Source organism: Capricornis sumatraensis, chromosome 3, assembly GCF_032405125.1.
Source record: "Capricornis sumatraensis isolate serow.1 chromosome 3, serow.2, whole genome shotgun sequence".
Classification (NCBI taxonomy): Eukaryota; Metazoa; Chordata; class Mammalia; order Artiodactyla; family Bovidae; genus Capricornis; species Capricornis sumatraensis.
In genome coordinates, this window is record NC_091071.1 from 163,818,187 (window position 1) to 163,836,300 (window position 18,114).

At 44.0% G+C, this 18,114-nt stretch overlaps 1 protein-coding gene and 3 non-coding genes across 5 annotated transcripts; all 4 read right to left on the minus strand.

The window, feature by feature from the left end:
- Nucleotides 1-1,472: 1,472 nt before the first annotated feature.
- Nucleotides 1,473-11,480, minus strand: NCL (nucleolin). 2 transcript variants are annotated; one of them, XM_068967775.1, is made up of 14 exons: nucleotides 11,347-11,480; nucleotides 9,961-10,077; nucleotides 8,038-8,527; nucleotides 7,442-7,648; nucleotides 7,255-7,341; nucleotides 6,931-7,072; nucleotides 6,231-6,355; nucleotides 5,196-5,319; nucleotides 4,632-4,789; nucleotides 3,624-3,747; nucleotides 3,309-3,442; nucleotides 2,642-2,768; nucleotides 2,111-2,334; nucleotides 1,473-1,938 (listed from the first exon to the last, which is right to left on the minus strand). In XM_068967775.1, exons 1-14 carry the CDS (start codon nucleotides 11,362-11,364, stop codon nucleotides 1,862-1,864), a joined length of 2,154 nt encoding a protein of 717 aa, XP_068823876.1. In that variant the 5' UTR covers nucleotides 11,365-11,480; the 3' UTR covers nucleotides 1,473-1,861. The 2 variants fall into 2 exon arrangements, with proteins under 2 accessions (XP_068823876.1, XP_068823875.1); XM_068967774.1 differs by having other exon boundaries at nucleotides 7,442-7,660.
- On the minus strand, nucleotides 2,468-2,601 carry LOC138077286 (small nucleolar RNA SNORA75). The gene has a single exon (XR_011144738.1). It is a non-coding gene; the product is annotated as a small nucleolar RNA SNORA75 (small nucleolar RNA).
- Nucleotides 3,128-3,207, minus strand: LOC138077300 (small nucleolar RNA SNORD20). The gene has a single exon (XR_011144748.1). It is a non-coding gene; the product is annotated as a small nucleolar RNA SNORD20 (small nucleolar RNA).
- Nucleotides 7,146-7,215, minus strand: LOC138077294 (small nucleolar RNA SNORD82). Its single transcript, XR_011144742.1, has one exon. It is a non-coding gene; the product is annotated as a small nucleolar RNA SNORD82 (small nucleolar RNA).
- Nucleotides 11,481-18,114: the final 6,634 nt, after the last annotated feature.

The following is an 18,114-nucleotide window of genomic DNA, read 5'->3' on the forward strand; positions in this document are numbered from 1 at the left end:
AAGATGGAGGTTTGAACTCTGCATTTCCCATGGAGCAGGAAACGGCAACCCACTCCAGCATTCTTACCTGGATAATCCCATGGACAGAGGAGCCTGGTGGGCTACAGTGCATGGGGTCACGGGGTCACAGGGTCCAACACGACTGAAATGACTCAGCCAGCACACACTAGCACAAAGAGCTCTAATTAAATCTTTTACATCTAGGAAATATAGGCCACTTTCCTCACTCTTCCAGTAGGTGGCAGCACATCCAAGATGTGGGTGCCTAACAGGGAGGAGTCAGGAAGGAAGCCTGAAGTTTAGTTTCAGGGTTCATTTTAGTTTTTAGGTTTGGTTAATTGGATGATGTCCCTATACTGGCTTTTCTTTCTAGTAGAAAGAAATTTTTCAATCTTCCCTGCTTCAAAGCAGGTATTTATCCTGCCCTGTCGCACAACAGGTAGACTTGGTAGGTAGTGAGGTGGCACTAGTCAAGAATCCACCTGCTGATGGAGACGCGAGACTAGGGTTCAATCCTGGGTCGGGAAAATTCCCTGGAGTAGGAAATGGCAACTCACTCTAGTATCCTTGCCTGGAAAACTAGCACCGCCTAGTAGGCTACTGTCCATTGGTCACAAAGAGTATACAACTGAAACACGGTGCATCACACGCTCAAGGTTTAGACACCCGCACTCCACCAGCAACTCAGAGCCAGAAAACTGCACCAAGGACTGGTAGTTTCATGCAAGCCATTTTTTTCCCATGGGGTGGGGATAGGTTGGGGATGATTCAAGTGCCATTATTTATGCCACCGCTGATCTGACAGGAGACAGAGCTCAGCTGGGTAATTCTGTGATGGCACTGGATCACCTATTATGCAGCCCTGTTCCCCTGGTTTATCTCTTTCAGCCGGCCTTCTATTCCACTACTATCTTTCATTCTATCACCTAGGGCACTATTTTTCAACTAAAATGTTAATCCCTTGACCTAGGTCTCTCATGTGACCTTTATTTGGAATTGGGGTGGGCAGGGAATGCTTGTACAATGTCTGAATTAACCCAGTGCAAAACTGAAGGCCTTTCTTGTCAGTTTCACCCGAAGTTGTTGGAAGCCTTCATTTTGGCCCATTCACGCCACAAGAATTCTCCATCAGGCACCTGCTCTTGTATACTTATTTAAGAGGCTCAACCAAGCATTCCTAGCCCTCTTTCCAGAGCACTTTTTCAGGACACCCGACCCTCAGGACTATTTGTAAATGGGATAAGATCATAGCAGACTTTCATATGAAGACACACAAGGCTGCAGTTGCTTACTTCAGTAGCCATTTTCACCAAAACTTATAGCTGGGACACTCAAAACCAAAGCAGAAACATCTTCATCAGGGGTGGAGCTGATGTGGAGTGGTAGAACGGGCTCCACCATGCTCCACTCTCAGTGATATTCCAGGAGAAACACTCTTAAGACAGGAAGTACAAGGCTGGCACCAGAGTTCTAGGACTTTTAATCTGTCCCAAAATTGCTGAAGCAAAAATCATGATAAAACATTCTGCTTTCCTTTACACCCCCCAACGCAAAAAAAAAAAAAAACTCCGTAGGAAAAAAATTGTTTTGTACATGGGAAGAAACAATATAAATTCAAAACTTACAGATAAGGGTTAGCTCTATCACTCATCTCTTTTAAAAAGTTTATACGAATATCCAGTCAACACCAACAGGGTTATCTCCCTTGAAATGTTATCTATACGGATTTCCAAGTAGACCACAGGGCTGTATACTGTCTTGGAATGTCCTCAGAAGGCTCTGTCATTGATCAGGTAACAGAGTAAAAACCCCAGAGTCCTTTTCTTTCAAATGGAAGAGGGAGAGACAGGGATAGAAGAAACTATTCAAACTTCGTCTTCTTTCCTTGTGGCTTGTGGTCTCCTCCTCCTCCTCTGCCTCCTCGGAAGCCTCCCCGCCCTGCAGAAAAGCAAGGCATCATTAAATAGGCTCCAAAACTGCCAGTCATCCCTCCCCAGCAGGGTGAGTGAGGACTTGGGGACTGATGCGGAAACACAGATCTGCAGGTCTGGAAGTGCATGGCACGTAAACAGCATCCAGTGAACACAGCAGGGTGGCCCTCCATGCTTACCTCCAAAGCCTCCCCGGCCTCTGCCACCAAAGCCACCTCGGCCACCTCTGCCACCACCTCGGCCTCCAAAGCCACCTCTGCCTCCTCCTCGGCCACCAAAGCCACCTTCACCCTTAGGTTTGGCCCAGTCCAAAGTGACTTTGTTTCCATCGATTTCACCATCTTCCATGGCCTCCTTGGCAGCTTTGGCATCTTCCTCGCTGTTAAAGTCTACAAAACCAAACCTAAAACACCAAATGAAATTGCCTGTTATAAAGCACACATATGCCAAGTTTAATCTCACAAGTTCTACAGCAATCCCATAAGCCTTAACTGGGAAAGACCCAGGTCAGAGCACTTCCCTACAGAAAGCTGAAACAATGTCTCACAAAACAGCTGAATAGGCCTTTGTGAAGACAGAAGCCAACAACGCTAGCTCCGTGAATTGTCTCTTCTTCTCGTGCGAATCCTGAACTGTCACTGATCGACAGAAAGGAGCTCAGTGAGAAGACTCAAGGTGGGAGAGCCATCCATTTCCTCCCTCTTACTCACCCTTTGGAGGACCCAGTCTCCCGGTCAGTGACTATCCTTGCTCGAATAGAGCCATCAAAGGACTCCTTTAACGTCTCTTCTGTGGTATCCTCAGAGAGACCTTTGACAAAGAGAGTCTTGGATGGCTCTGGGAAATAAAAATAAAACTCTTATCAGTTACAATCCATGACAACACTGGATTTACATGTTACAGTCTAGCACCTGACTACTGGCTAAGAATCTTTGCCTTAGCAAATGCTAGCCTTTCACTTGGAGTGTCTATATGAGAAAAAGCAGGTTAAAGCAACTTGGGTCAATTAATGCTTAATTCAGCAAAGGGCTTGGACCAAATTCCACGTGATGTTTACACTGATCACCAAAGCAGTTAAGAATCTTTTTATGAAAAACAGAAGCAGCAACCCAAGTAAGTGACAGTAGTCCTAAAATAGGCAGCTATAAACACAAGACAGTAAATCACAGGTCAATTTGCTGCTCAGTGTTGACTTGCTGGATCAGAACTTGACTATCTAGAGGAATTTTCTTGAGATTTCATCAGTTACTTCTCAGATAATCAGTCATCATATCCAGTATCATTTACTTCATTTACTCAGCAGCAACAGAAAGAAGCAAATGTTCTTCTGTAGATCTCTGGACCCAACCACAAATTCCTGTTAACAAAATGACTTACGGCTTCTTGCATTAGGTGATCCCCTGGGTCCTTGCAACTCCAGTCTGATGGCTCTGCCCTCAATTTCCCTTTTATTACATGAATTTAAAGCTTCTTTAGCATCTTCAAATGAAGCAAATTCTATAAACGCATACCTGAGGATTAAGTCAATACTTAGAGTAAGTTACCAAGCACATGACTCCACTGTTGCCACCAAGTCTTTTTCTTCAAGCAAATCCTTAAACAATGCAGCTTCTGCTAAATGTCAGAACATGATTTCACCTCCACAAGATAACTCTTAAAAAGCCTGTAACTGGCAACATAAAGATACTTTACCCTTTAGATTTGCCATTTTGGTTCTGGGGCACCTTGATATGAGTTGCCTTCTCAAATACTTCCTGAAGTGTTTCTTCTGTTGCACTATAGGAGAGGTTGCTTAAAACCAGGGTTTTTGATTCACCTATAAATAAGAGATGTCAAGTTAAGACTCTGAAGCAGTGTGTCCCAACTTAAGTCACAGCTGTACCATGTTCTTCAAGAGCTTCTGTGCTTCGGAGAGGTAACACACCAATGTTAATACAGGTGGAATCCTACTTCCTGCTGCTGCTAAAGTCGCTTCAGTTGTGTCCAACTCTGTGTGATCCCATAGATGGCAGCCCACCAGGCCCCCCCGCCCCTGGGATTCTCCAGGCAAGAACACTGGAGTGGCTTGCCATTTCCTTTTCCAATGCATGAAAGTGAAGTCGCTCAGTCATGTCTGACTCTTCGAGACCCCGTGGACTGCAGCCTACCAGGCTCCTCCGTCCATGGGATTTTCCAGGCAAGAGTACTGGAGTGGGCTGCCATTTCCTTCTCCAATGCATGAAAATGAAAGTGAAAAGGAATTTGCTCAGTCATGTCCGATTCTTAGCGACCCCATGGACTGCAGCCTACCAGGCTCCTCCATCCATGGGATTTTCCAGGCAAGAGTACTGGAGTGGGGTGCCATTGCTTTCTCCGTCCTACTTGCTACTCAACATCAAATACCTGTTAAGTACTTACATGCTGGTTCCTTATATTCCTACTGTGCACATGTGCAAGCTGACTATAGCCCTGTGTCTTCCTAGAATAATATTCTAATTTAAATGCCCACAATCTAAGTTCTTTACAGTATAAAACAAAGGAAACTAGATTTATCTATGTTCTAGCATAAATATTTCATATAGCTCTCATTCAAGACAATTACAAATAGAGGTATAACATGCTGATCTACATCCAGTTTATCAACTATATAAAGTACAAAGATGCAAAGGATTTGTTTTCTCTCCTAGATTTCAGAACCCAGAAGGAAATCTAAACTCTTACCACTCCAAGTGCTATTCTTTCCACCTCTATGGTCTTGACTTTGGCCTTTCTCTCCAGTGTAGTACAGAGAAATGGATCGCCCATCTATCTCTGTTCCCTGCTTTTCTTCCAAGGTTTTTTCTGCATCAGCTTCTGTCTTAAATTCAATATAAGCAATCCTACAAAAAAGGGGAAAAAAGTAAAGAACTCACTCCGTTTTAATTCTCTCTTAATCTCAGCAATATGACTTTATTGCAGACAAGTAAAATAAAAATGCCCTTTGTTTTATACTAATTGAAATGTTCAAGGTTTCTGCCATTTTCCACTTTTCAACTACAACTTTCCTCCCACTACAGAAAGCTTACCCAATACTTCAGGAAAGCTAGGCCTTAGGTAGTACTTTATGTCAGTTTATAATAAAATTACTCTGAATTAGGTACATTATCCTCACTTGTACAGATAGGAAACTCAGGTTATAGAATAATTTGCCCAAAGTCACAAACATAGGAAAGTTAAATCAACATTTTTTCTATAAATTAAAGTGCAGTAATTTTAATGTAACATTTCAGTAGACACAAAACATACCCTTTACTCTTTCCATCCTTGCTGACTAATCTGATCTCCACAGCATCTTCAAACACTTCTTTTAATTCATCCTGAGTAACTTTGTAAGGCAGATTTTTAGCCAAAAGTGTTCTTGCATCTCGGTCTAGATTTAAAAAAATAAAATAAAATAAAAATGAACTGAATGGCTTAAAAGACCCTTCTTGTCCCAAAGATCAAAGACTGACCAATGTACAAGTTCTTGCTGAAATTTTTATGGACTTCTCTGGCAGTCCAGTGAAGACTGAGCTCCTAATGCAGGAGCACAGATTTGATCCTTGGTTGGGAAATTAAGACCCTGCTTGCAACAGGGCACAACCAAAAAAATAAAGATTTTAAAAAATAATAATTTTTAGATTTCATAATGTAAAAGGTGCTCTGCTATTATGTATTATGGAGATATAGCAATGGCTAAACAAACTGCTTTCACAGCTGACAGCTAACTATGTGCTGAATACTTAAAAAGAACTAAATATCATATGCAATGTATATAAAGTAAGTGTTCAGTATGTTTTAATTTAAAAGACTATGGGAAAAAAAACTAGGGAATTCCCTCATGGTCCAATGGTTGGGACTCTTGTGCTTCCACTGCTTCAGGGGGTACGGTTTGATTCTTGGTCAGGGAACTAGGATTTCACAAGGTATACAATGCAGGTGCCCCCAATTTTTATTTTAAAAAATTTAAAAATAGAGAAAGGTGATGAACACAGCCTGGAAAGGTGACAAGTATCTATAAAAAGGTAAAAGATGCAAAGGGAGTAGTTAGGAGATCTGCTCAGGTCCAGTGAGGCAAAGACTATTAATTTAGATATACTGAACCAGTTATTTTTTGATTAAGTCTAGCAAACAGTGCCAAGCACTGATGTAAACATTTAACATTCTAATTCATTTAATCCTCAACATATGAGGAAGCCAAAAGAAAAAGGTTAAACTACTTACCCTGGCTTGTCTACATTAGATTAGATACATAGCTATGAACAAGCTATCAGTATCAGTTTTACCTAAAGCTTTACATACCTTTCTTACTGTCTTTTCCCTTTGGTTTTTCTAGTTTAATTTCATTGCCAAAGACTTTTAAACCAGTGAGTTCCAAGGCTTTTTCCAGGTCTTCAGCAGATTCAAAATCCACATAGCCAAACTTCCTTTAAAGTGAAGGGACAAAAATTTTAAAAATTACAGGTCAGGGCGTGGTGGGACAAACCCCACAAGAGTCACAAGGAACAAGTACTCTGGGTAAGCAGTAACACTAACATGATAGTGCAAACAAAGATTAAGAAGCACCTATACTATTAACAAAATTAAGTTAAGCCCTTTAAGATGGGGCTACAGAACAGATCTGTAAGTATCAAGACCTAATGATGCAAGTTCACCCCTGAGATCTCCATTAGCTACACTGCTGCTTAACAACTAATAGCACATGATAAAAGAACCTGTTTAAGCACTAAGAGAATCCTGTTTAAAAGCATTCACTATTACGGCTTTTCAGGTCTAAGAAATACTTAGTTTGTGTTTTATCAAAAGTTAAGGGGAATTATGAAAATTTCAATTTGGGGGTTTCACAATTTGATAATCAAATTATTTAATTCAATAATGGCTAATCTTTGAAGACTTTTAGATATTCATGTTTAAGAGTAATGAGCTAAGGTCCTAAAATTGAAAGGAAAAAGCAACAGCAGACCCACAATGTGTGATGCTGACACAGCGCCCCCATACTTACCTAGACACACCAATTCTGACATCGACAACAGCAAGATCATTTTTAGCAAAAAGATCACTGATACCCGTTTTCAATTCAGGAGCAGATTTATTGAAGTTCAGGTTTCCAATAAAGAGATTGAAAGACGTAGTTGGTTCTGTGCCTGCACAAAAATTTTCTCAAATTAGTTAATTTTCCAGTATACTTAGATATTAATCAAATTATTTCTGTACACAGCACATCAGCACATTGAAATATAACATCAGGTTTCAGTATTAAGTCCCTTTATTGTTCATCACTTGTGCTATGTGGTGTTATTTCCCACCCCCCAATTCTCTAAGTTACCTTCCACTTTTTGTTTCTTGGCTTCAGGAGCTGCTTTTTGTTTGGCCATTTCCTTCTTTCGTTTTCCAGGTGCTTCTTTGACAGGCTCTGGACAAGAGTTCAAACAATCTATGTCATCCACACATACTCAAGTACCTCCTTTTAAACAAAACTCACGTCAATGTACTTGAGAATCCAACTTCATTACCTTCTTCCTCTTCCTCCTCTTCTTCCTCCTCCTCCTCCTCCTCTTCCTCCTCATCGTCCTCCTCCTCTTCGTCATCGTCATCCTCTTCCTCCTCCTCGTCATCATCATCCTCCTCCTCATCTTCATCTTCAGCAGTGCTCTTAGCTTTCACAGGAGCAGCTTTTACTGGAGCTTTCTTTCCTTTCGCTGGTACAATCTCCATAGGTTCTTCTTCAGAGTCTGAAAGAGAAGCCACCTAGTCAAAAACTGAGTTCTATACCAGTTGTATGGAGACCTAAAGGAAAATAAATGTAATCTTATTCATGCCACTGTGCTTAGAGCTATGGTAAGTAAAATACAGAATAAGCTATCTGAAGCATCTTACTCAGGAGCAGCTATAGTCTGTGGGGTTGCAAAGCATCAGAAGGACTGAGCAACACAAGAGGCAATCTTGCATGGGTACCAATCTAGTGCATCACAATCAGTCCAGAGAATCCCTGGGATGATCCTCATCTAACCCCCCAGGTTTTCAGCAGTATGTAGTTTTTACCACCCACACCTCATCCCTAATGTACCTTGCAAACAGGAGTCCAGGAACTACCAATACAATGCCTTACCATCTTCGTCGTCGTCCTCCTCATCATCATCCTCCTCCTCCTCATCATCATCGTCATCGTCATCCTCGTCATCCTCATCATCTGTGGCAGGAGCAGCACCAAAAGCAGCAGCTGCCTTCCTCACTGCTGGTTCATCCTCCTCTTCATCATCATCGTCTTCCTCTTCACTGTCATCTTCATCTTCTTCATCACTGTCTTCCTTCTTGGCATTCTTGCCGTTCTTTGCTCCCTTGCCTGGGGTGGCTGCTCCCTTCTTACCAGAGGTTGCTACCAATGCTTTGCCTGGGGTTGCTCCCTTTTTGCCAGGTGTTACCACTGCTTTGGCAGGTGTAACTGTCTTCTTGGCTGGCATAGCTGCTGCCTTTTTGCCAGGGGTGACAACTGCTTTCTTTGCTGGTGTGGCAACTGCAACCTTTTTTGTTGGGGAAACCACCATCTTCTTTGCTGGAGTTGTGGTAGCCTTCTTGCCTTTTTTCTGAGGGATAACAACCTTTAAGAATAAACAAAAAAAAACAACATAAGCTTGTTTTCAAACTCTAAGAGTTGTCCCATAAATGAATGCTCAATTCTAGCGCTGTCTCAGTTCAACACCACATGCACCAGATGTGAGCAAGTTAAAAGGTAAGGTCAAATTAACATGCTCTGTACACTTGAAGTCACAGTCTTAATCTTGCAGGAAACTCTAATACAGACCTTGAAAATAGACTAGATGCCACCGCGTAGGCTTAGACAAAGTTTTAAAACTTAATTTTAAGCCTCAATAGTTTTCCCATCTGAAAATAACTGTTGTTCAGTCGCTAAGTCACGTCCAACTCTGGACTGCAGCCAGCCGTCCCTGTCCTCACCATCTCCTGGAGTTTGCTCAAATCCACGTCCACTGGGTCAGTGATGTTACCTAACCACCTCATCCTCTTCTGTCTGCCCTATTCTCCTTTTGCCATCAACCTTTCCCAGCATCAGGGTCTTTTCCACTAAGTTGGCTCTTTATACACGGCTTTAAGGATTACAACTTGACACACACATATATATATATATATATATATATATATATATATATATCAAAAGCCTTAACACATAGAGAAGACAACCTGTTAAGCGTTATTAAGTCATTTGGGGCTCTCACAGTAGGTGGAGGTAGGAAGTTCACTGGATGCTCATTCTTAGGACCAAAGAGAAAATGAACATCAAAAAGGCAAGTGGGATAATCAATAGTGGCAAGGTTAGTAAAGAGCACATTAGCTTGATAAAAACCATCACTTGCCTATATTTAAAGTTACACTCAGAACTTTTTGTTAACTATTGGTTTTATCAGGTAATGTGTGCCAAAATAAAACCTTCATTAAATTCTAAATAAGAAATATGAACAAAGAAGCAATGAGTCGTCTTTACAGTGAGCCAACAGTAGCTGGGAGTTCTAAAGTGGTAATACAATGAAAGGTGACAACTCTCAAACCACACCACTTTAACAGTGATTAGTATTATCAAACTCACTTAGGGTAACAGAGACCAATTGATCCTACTTGGAAGCTAGAACAATCTGATAAGGCTAACCTCAGACCTGAATATAATGCTCAGAGCTGCCATTTGCAGGACAGCTAACTGTCCACCCTGTTTATCTGGTATGTAGAACTCACTGTTTATCTGGTATATCAAACAAACTCATTGAAAGTGGAAAACTAGTGATTTACTACAATATATCACACCGAGCCCTGAAGAAGGTGTGCATGCATGTGCGCACACACACACACACCTACAGATCTTTCCTCTCAAGTTCATTCAAATATTCTTGTGCCATCTTGACAGATCAATACAACTTTGTGAAATGCTTGACTGTTACAACAGGTCCTATGTGAATTAACAGAATCCTGGTTTTTCTGCCAATATTTTCCGACATCCAATACACATTGAACTATATACAATTACCTCTTCTCCACTGCTCTCATCGTCTTCATCTTCTGACACTTCCTCATCTTCACTATCTTCTTCTACCTCCTTTGGGGGAGGAGCCATTTTCTTGGAGTCACCTTGATTTTTACCGGCCTAAAACAGACGTGACACATTACACCCTCCCTCATTTCAAGCCATTCTTCATGGCAAAACGGCAGTAATCTCCCTTAGTACTCCTTCTTCATACTGTTAACTACAATTTACATACAAATTATCCTTCATACCAATGTTAACACAGGGCTTCCCAGGTGGCGCTAGTGGTAAAGAACCCGCCTGCCAATGTAGGAGACATAAGAGACGAAGGTTCAAACCCTGGATCGGGAAGATCCCCTGGAGGGTACGGCAACCCAGTTCAGGATTCTTGCCTAGAGAATCCCATGGACGGAGAAGCCTGGCGGGCTACAGTCCACGGAGTCGCAAAGAGATGGATACGACCGAAGCGACTTAGCACTCAATTTCCTACGTATTTTCTCCAAGTTCTTTAAAAAAACCACCCTTTGCTTTGAATAAAAAGCCTACTCTCTTCTTGCTACGTTCTTTAAGCACACCCGTTTAAAAAATTAAACCTCCAGCCAGAATCGAACCTTGCTTCACCGCACCGTTTCTTAATGCGGACTACAACTGGACCAATATAACTGCCAACAATTCAAGGCCCTTCACGTGAGGAAAACCACCTTGAAAAAGCCTTTGAGGTAAACTGTGGCACCAAATTTCACCACCATTGTCTGAAGGCAGCTTTAAAAAAAAAAACACGTCTTAACCCGTCGTCTTCTATTAAGACTTCCTTTCCCAGGCTACCAACCCCGCCCCTGTCAGCCCTGGAAGGGCCACGTGGGATAAGTCGCAGACCACCACGTGCGCGCAGCCCGGCGTAGAAAGCATGCGGCAGGGCCTCCTGCTGGAGCCCCGCTCTCGTCCGCCCACCCCGCTGGACCTGGACCGGAGACGAGGCGCAACGCCGCCCTCCCCCCAAGGCCAGGTCCCTCCGCAGGCCGCACACGGCGCGGCCCACGTGGCGAGCCCCGCGCCGCGGCACGTGCGTCAGGAGGCGGGGCCCCGCTCCGGCCCGTCGCAAGAGTTTCGCCTCATCAGTCCGAGGCCTTGCTCCCCCTCCCCGCTCTCAGCCCCGAAGTCCTTCCCCGCCGCATTCACTACCCGCGCGGCACCTGCCGAAGCTCTTCACTTCGCTACCAAGCAGCTAAAAACGCGAGACCTCCCAGGTAATCGCGCGAGATTTCCCACAGCATGGCGCCCTCGAACGCGCCCGGGACGGCGCGCAGGCCCTCCTCCTGGCGGCGCAGCGCGCGCGCTCCTCGAAAAACGGGCCTTGATGTCCGTGCTCGTGTGGGCAAAGCCTCTTACCTTTGCGAGCTTTACCATGATGGCGGCTTATGACGGTGGAGTGTGTGGCGAGCGAGTGGCGCAGACGAGCCCAGAGGAACCTAAGCACCGTCGATGGCGGCCACTAATCCCAGAGCGCGTACGCTTGGCTGCCAGCTAGCGCTCGAGACTGAGGCGAAAGACTGAGCCTGCCCAGTAATCGCCTCTGGAAAGGCGACGACGGCACCCTCGTGACTCCGCCTCGACCAACCAGATTTCGCGTCCCTCTCATGAGCCAATCCCGAGCCTCTAGCTGCGACCTGAGCGGGGCGGGGCGCGAGCCGGAGTGGGCGGGCCGAGGCCGCCAAGGAAGGGGGAGGGGATTCGTGGCGGCGGCCTGGGGCGGGACTCGCTTTGTGCAAAGCCAGCTCTGATTGGGCCATTGGCGCGCGGTACCCGCAGTGCCCATCCGCGGCCCGCGCTCGCGGCGCCTGCGCTCTGGGACGGACATTTTGGCGCCGCGTGTTCGGTAACTCCCGAGTGGTGGATACCCGTGGCCTCTGATTTTTCCGTCAGGGTCTTGTCTGCCTCGGAGGGCTTGAGTTTCCTGAGAGGCTTCACGGGCGGCCCCGGTCCACGTTTTACACAAAGCCTCCTGGAGGCAGTGCAGATAAGAGTTTGTCCCGTTTCCCCTCTAAAGAGCCTGAGAATCGGGAATTCAGACTCCACCGCGTTGAGCGCCCACCTTAGTTCCCCCTGCTAATGAACCGCGCTAAAAAGTAGCCTTGTCTGCTGGTGACTCCCCCGAGGCGCCTTCTCAGAAACTGCCTCCTGAGAGCTGCTGATATAGACAGTCTAGTATGTGAGGTTTACAGTGAGCAGCGCACAAACAATATTTAATCTCAAGAAACCTCATGTGCTAGGTATTTTTCACAGTAGGCAACACCCTGGTGGTCACGGGATAACTGCGGGCTGAGGAGAAGAACTTGGGTCAGGCCAACCACAAAGCAGGGCCTTTGACCACTTAAAAGTTCCTTCTTTGTTATTTGGGACTAAAGCACCTACTTTTTAAAAACGTTGGCTGCTAAGTCAGTGTCAGATGGTCCGGGAGTCGGTCAAAAGAGTGAAGGAAGGTTCCCTGGACGGAATAGAAGATTGGCTTTGCGTTGTGCTTTTGCCAGTTATTCAGATGGATCACTGGCAAAACTTAATTGGTGTGAAACTCAACCCAGAGCACTTTCTTCAGTTTAGAGCTGCCCAGGTAGGAGGTTATATCCCTGGCATCTGGTACCTGGTACAAAACTAAGGTATCTTCCGCTATGACGATATTTCCCCAAATGAACTAATGTTCAGAATCACCTCTGGGGTTCCTAATTAAGAAGGTGTGGGGCTGGGCCCAGGGTTTTGAATTTTAACAAGGGCTGGTGGGGATTCTCTGAGCCATCAAATTATTTTGCAATTCTTACTAAAACACTCCTGTGACTGAGTGAATAGGAAGCCCACAGCTCCCCACTGGGGCTGTCTGATCAGGGAGGAGACAGGCCCATGGTCTGGTCTGCACCCTGCTTTCTGATATCTGGCGAGCATCCTAAGGAGGTTTTCATTTTGAACTCTGGGATGAGGCCAAGCGGACACGTACTGGGTGACTGGGAACAGAAAAAAACAGCATAAGCCAAGGCGTGGTAGAATAAAACCCCAGTGTTTGCAAGCAGTTTGGCACAGAGCAAGCTTTGGACACTCATGGGAAGAGGCTAGGGAGATAAGCAGGGAACATGATCAAGTGACATGGATGAGTTATAGAAATATTGGCATGGCTGACTTGTCAGTTCAGATCTCAGCTTATATCACCTCTTAAGAGGCCTTCCCCCACCCTTCAGTGAAAAGTGCCACGCAGAGGCTTACTACCACACCACCCTAATGGAGACAGGTTCTTTTTTTTTTTTTTTTTAAGGCAGGTTCTTAACCACTACCTAGCATTTTTTTTATCTGTTTACTGCCCGTTTGCTTTTTCCCCAGCCTCAAAGAATACAGCGTTTGTTCTCTGCTGTATTCCTGGTGCCCTAAGCATTGCCTAATACAAGTAGTGGTGAAAATTTGTTGAATGAATGAAGTATTTAGGTAAAGGGAGCAGTAGAGAAAGTCTGAGTATATGAGTGTTCAAGTGCTTTGCTTTGGAGTCCGCCTGAGATTAAAAAAAAAACAGTAGTAATCACTGATACTTATATAATAATTATGAATTTCTAAGCAGTATTTCAGTTCTTTATACCTCTAAAAATAAATTACCACTGTTTTACAGAAACTGAGGCAAAGAGATAGATTAACTTGTCCAGGGGCACATAGCTAGGGACTAGAATTTATTTTTTTGAGCATTTATTTAACCACTTTTACGTGGTCAGAGGCCCTGGTTTGTGGCTGGCCTGACAAGTTCTTCTCAGCCCGCAGTTATAACATCCTGCGACCACCAGGGTGGTTCCTACTGTGAACAATTCCTAGTACTAGAGGTTTCTTGAGATTAAATATTGTTTGTGTGCTGCTCACAGTAAACCAAATAAATTTTAATATTTTTACATATTTATTAAATATTAACATAAAATAAGTAATATCAATAAATTTATTGTTTATTAATAACATTAAAATCCATTTATTTTCATATTTATATATGATATATCTTTAAAATTTATTAAAAATAAACATTAATACTTATTCAAGGTCTTAGTTGCAGCATGCAAACTTATTTGTGGCAGGGGGGTCTAGTACCCTGACCAGGGATCAAACCTGTGCCCTCTGCATTGAGAACGTGGAGTCAGCCACTGGACCACCAGGGAATCCTGGAACTAGGATTGAAATAGACCCTACTCTGTCATCCCAGTTTCTTTATAAAATGGGTATAATAATAGCACCTGACTTTAGGGTTGTAACAAGTATTAAATGAGATGTATAATAAGCCCTCAATACTAGTTAGTCTTATTATTGACGGACTTGAATTATGGGCTTCCCTGATAGTTCAGTTGGTAAAGAATCCACCTGCAATGAAGGAGACCCCAGTTCGATTCCTGGGTCAGGAAGATGCACTGGAGAAGGGATAGGCTACCCGTTCCAGTATTCTTGGGCTTCCCTTGTGGCTCAGCTGGTAAAGAATCTGCCTGCAATGCGGGAGACCTGAGTTTGATCCCTGGGTTGGGAAGATCCCCTGGAGAAGGGAAAGGCTACCCACTCCAGTATTCTGGCCTGGAGAATTCCGTGGGCTGTATAGTCCATGGGGTAGCAAAGAGTCGGACGGACAACTGAGCGACTTTCACTGCACTTCATAGAGAGAGATAAAGGATCGTTTATTTCCGTTACCTCTTGAATGTGTGTATGTAAGTGGAGTGACACCAACAGGGCTGCAGGTTTGGGGGGAAGCTCCTGAATTCAGTGTTGGACATGCTGCGTGCATGATAAATACCAGTCACTTTAGGAAATTGGCTCTGAGAAGGTGGCCGCCTGGCTGCAGACACAGATGACATGAGGGACCAGCCTAGAAGAGCAGACAGAATGAGAGGAGAAGGCTGGGCAGACCCAGGTCCAGTGGTGGGAAAAGGCCCAGAGTCAGAACCCAAGTTAGGAAAGGGGAGTTTTGGAAGCCAAGGGAAGAAAGAGTTTAAGAAAAAGGGAAGAGAACAGTGTCCAGTGCCTCCAGAAAAGTCAAATAAGGTAAGGCCTGAGAGGGTCTACTGGATTTGGTATTAAAAGATATCCGAGGTTTTGGCAAGTGTGATGGGATAGCAGCCACACTGCTGTGGATAGAGAAGTTGTAGGGCCCCTGTGGGAAGCGCCCCTGGGAGAGGGAGTGGTCTCAACTTAAGTTTCTCCATAGCTTATAGCCTATGGGGAAGGAGCCAGTAATGGGAGACTTGGAAGCTCAGGAAAGAAACACGAGAAGACGAGACTGAGGATTGTCAAACCAAGGGGCTTCCCCTTGGTCCAGACCAATTTGACGCTAAAGGTAAGTGTACCTGTGTAACTGACACAGATGGCTTAATGCCTCTTAAGTGTCCAGACAGTTCCCAGTGCATAAAATAATTAATAAGTGTCCATTCAATGAATGGAGTATGGGCATGAAAATTAGGATAATTCCCGTCTGCTGGTGTCTTCTTTGGGAAGAATCGGAGGCTGGAGGGGCAGTTGGGCATGTGCTTAGTCACTCAGTCGTGTCTGACCTCTTTGGGACCCCATGGACTGTAGCCACTAGGATCCTCTGTCCATGGGGGTTTTCCAGGCAAGATTACTGGAGTGGGTTGCCATGCCCTCCAGGGGATCTTCCCAACCCAGGAATCAAACAAGGGTCTCATGTATTGCAGGCAGATTCTTTACCAGCTAAGCTACCAAGGAACCCCAGATGGGCATTTACAAGGCATCAACTGGCTGGAGAAAAGGAGGGAACACTTTCTTAAACGCCAGAAGATTGATTTAAAAGTAATGGAATGTAAATTGTTGCAGCCACTATGGACAATAATATGGAGGTTTCTCAAAATATTAAAATAGTATTGCTGAAAGATATCTGCACTCTCATGTTCATTAAAACATTATTGCAATAGCTAGGAGGTAGAGGATATGGGGAGAAGTTGGTAAAAGGGTACTAACTTTCAGTTATAAGATGAATAAGGTCTGGACTTCCCTGGTGGTACAGTGGATAGGAATCTACCTCCCAGTGTTGCAGACAGTTCGATCCTTAGTTTGGGAAGATTCCACGTGCCGAGGAGCACCTAAGTTCACGCACCACGATGACTGAGCCCACATTCTGCAACTACTGAAGCCCTCACACCTAGAGCCTGTGCAACAACAGAAGCCACTCCAATGAGAAGCTGGTGCACCGCAGCGAAGAGTAGCCCTAGCTTGCCACAGCTGGAGAAAGCTCGGATGCAGCAATGAAGACCCACTGTGGCCAAAATAATAATGAATGAATTTTTAGAAAAGATGAATAAGTTCTGAGGATCTAATGTAAAACATGGTGACTATGGTTGCTAACACTATATAATATAACAAATTTGCTAAAATAGTACAACTTAAATATTCTCACACACAAAAAAAGGATAAAAATGTGAGGTGTTGAATGTGTTAATTAACTACTTGGGGAATCCTTTCACAGTATGTAGATTTATCAAATCACTACAATGTATACTTTAAATATCTTTAAATATTGTATGTCAATTATACCTCAAAGCTGAAATTTAAGCAAAAAAACAGCATCTAAAAATAAATTTAAAAAATAAAAAGTATATATAAACATCAAATGAAGTAAATCGGCTACAGTCAGAACAGGGAAGAACAGAATATTGCTTTGAACGAAATGATGTCCCTAACAAGTGCACAAGACTTTGCAGGAGTGGAAAAGGTAAGATGTGAACCTGCCCTGACATGTGGTGGGTGGGCAAACATAAAATGTTGCTTCTTCATTGTGTGGATTTCTGCCTCCCTATTTTTCATCTATTAAATGAAGGCAGGAATACCTGTTCCCTTTTGCAAGGATATGCTCAGGTACTAGGAATAAGGCAGAGTTGGTTCAATCCACATCCTCAAGCGACCTGAGTCTGAGAGTCTGGAAGGGAAACGGGTGGCTACCCAAATACTCAGATGTGTAATTAAGGCTTCTCGTTGTTCAGTCACTAAGTCGTGTCTGAATCTTTGCAACCCCATGGACTATAGCACAACCAAGCTTCTCTGTCTTCTATCTCCAGGAGTTTGCTCAAATTCATGTTCATTGAGTCAGTGATGCTATCTTACCTATCTCATCCTCTGCCATCCCCTTCTTTTGCCTTCAAACTTTCCCAGCATCAGGGTCTTTTCTGATGAGCTGGTTCTTCGCAGGTGGACAAAGTATTTGAACTTCAGCTTTCGTATCAGTCCTTCCAAGGAATATTCAGAGTTCATGTCCTTTAGGATTGACTGGTTTGATCTCCTTACAGTGTAAGGGACTCTCAAGAGTCTTCTTCAGCACCACAATTCAAAAGCATCAATTCTTCAGTGCTCAGCCTTCTTTATGGTCCAACTTTCACATCCATACATGGCTACTGGGAAAACCATAGCTTTGACTATATGGACCTTTTTCAGCAAAGTGTCGTCTCTACTTTTTAATATGCTGTCTAGGTTGGTCATAGTCAGCAAAGTGATATCTGCTTTTTAATATGCTGTCTCAGTTCAGTTCAGTCACTCAATCGTGTCCAACTCTTTGCGACCCAACAGACTGCAGCATGCCAGGCCTCCCTGTCCATCACCAACTCCTGGAGTTTACTCAAACTCACATCCATTGAGTAGGTGATGCCATCCAACCATCTCATCCTCTGTCATCCCCTTCTCTTCCCACCTTCAGTCTTTCCCAGCATCAGGGTCTTTGCAAATAAGTTAGTTCTTCACATCAGGTGGCCAGAGTATTGGAGTTTCAGCTTCAGCATCAGTCCTTCCAATGAATATTCAGGACTGATTTCCTTTAGGATAGACTGGTTGGATCTCCTTGCAGTCCAAGGGACTCTCAAGAGTCTTCTCCAACACTACAGTTCAAAAGCATCGTCTTCGGTGCTCAGCTCTCTTTATAGTCCAACTCACATATCCATACATGACTACTAGAAAAACCAAAGCTTTGACTAGACAGACCTTTATTGGCTAAGTAATGTCTCTGCTTTTTAATATGCTGTCTAGGTCGGTCACAGCTTTCCTTCCAAGGAGCAAGCATCTTTTATTTTCATGGCTGCAGTTACCATCTACAGTGATTTTGGAGCCCAAGAAAAGAAAATTTGTCACTGCTTCCACTTGTTCCCCATCTATTTGCCACGA

Excerpts from the sequence above, each read along its gene's own strand:
- NCL (XM_068967774.1), bottom strand. Across the intron at positions 6,356-6,930 it reads GTCAGAATTGGTGTGTCTAG|GAAGTTTGGCTATGTGGATT; the intron begins GTAAGTATGGGG and ends TTCACTTTAAAG. Across the intron at positions 3,443-3,623 it reads CAAAATGGCAAATCTAAAGG|GTATGCGTTTATAGAATTTG; the intron begins GTAAAGTATCTT and ends CTTAATCCTCAG.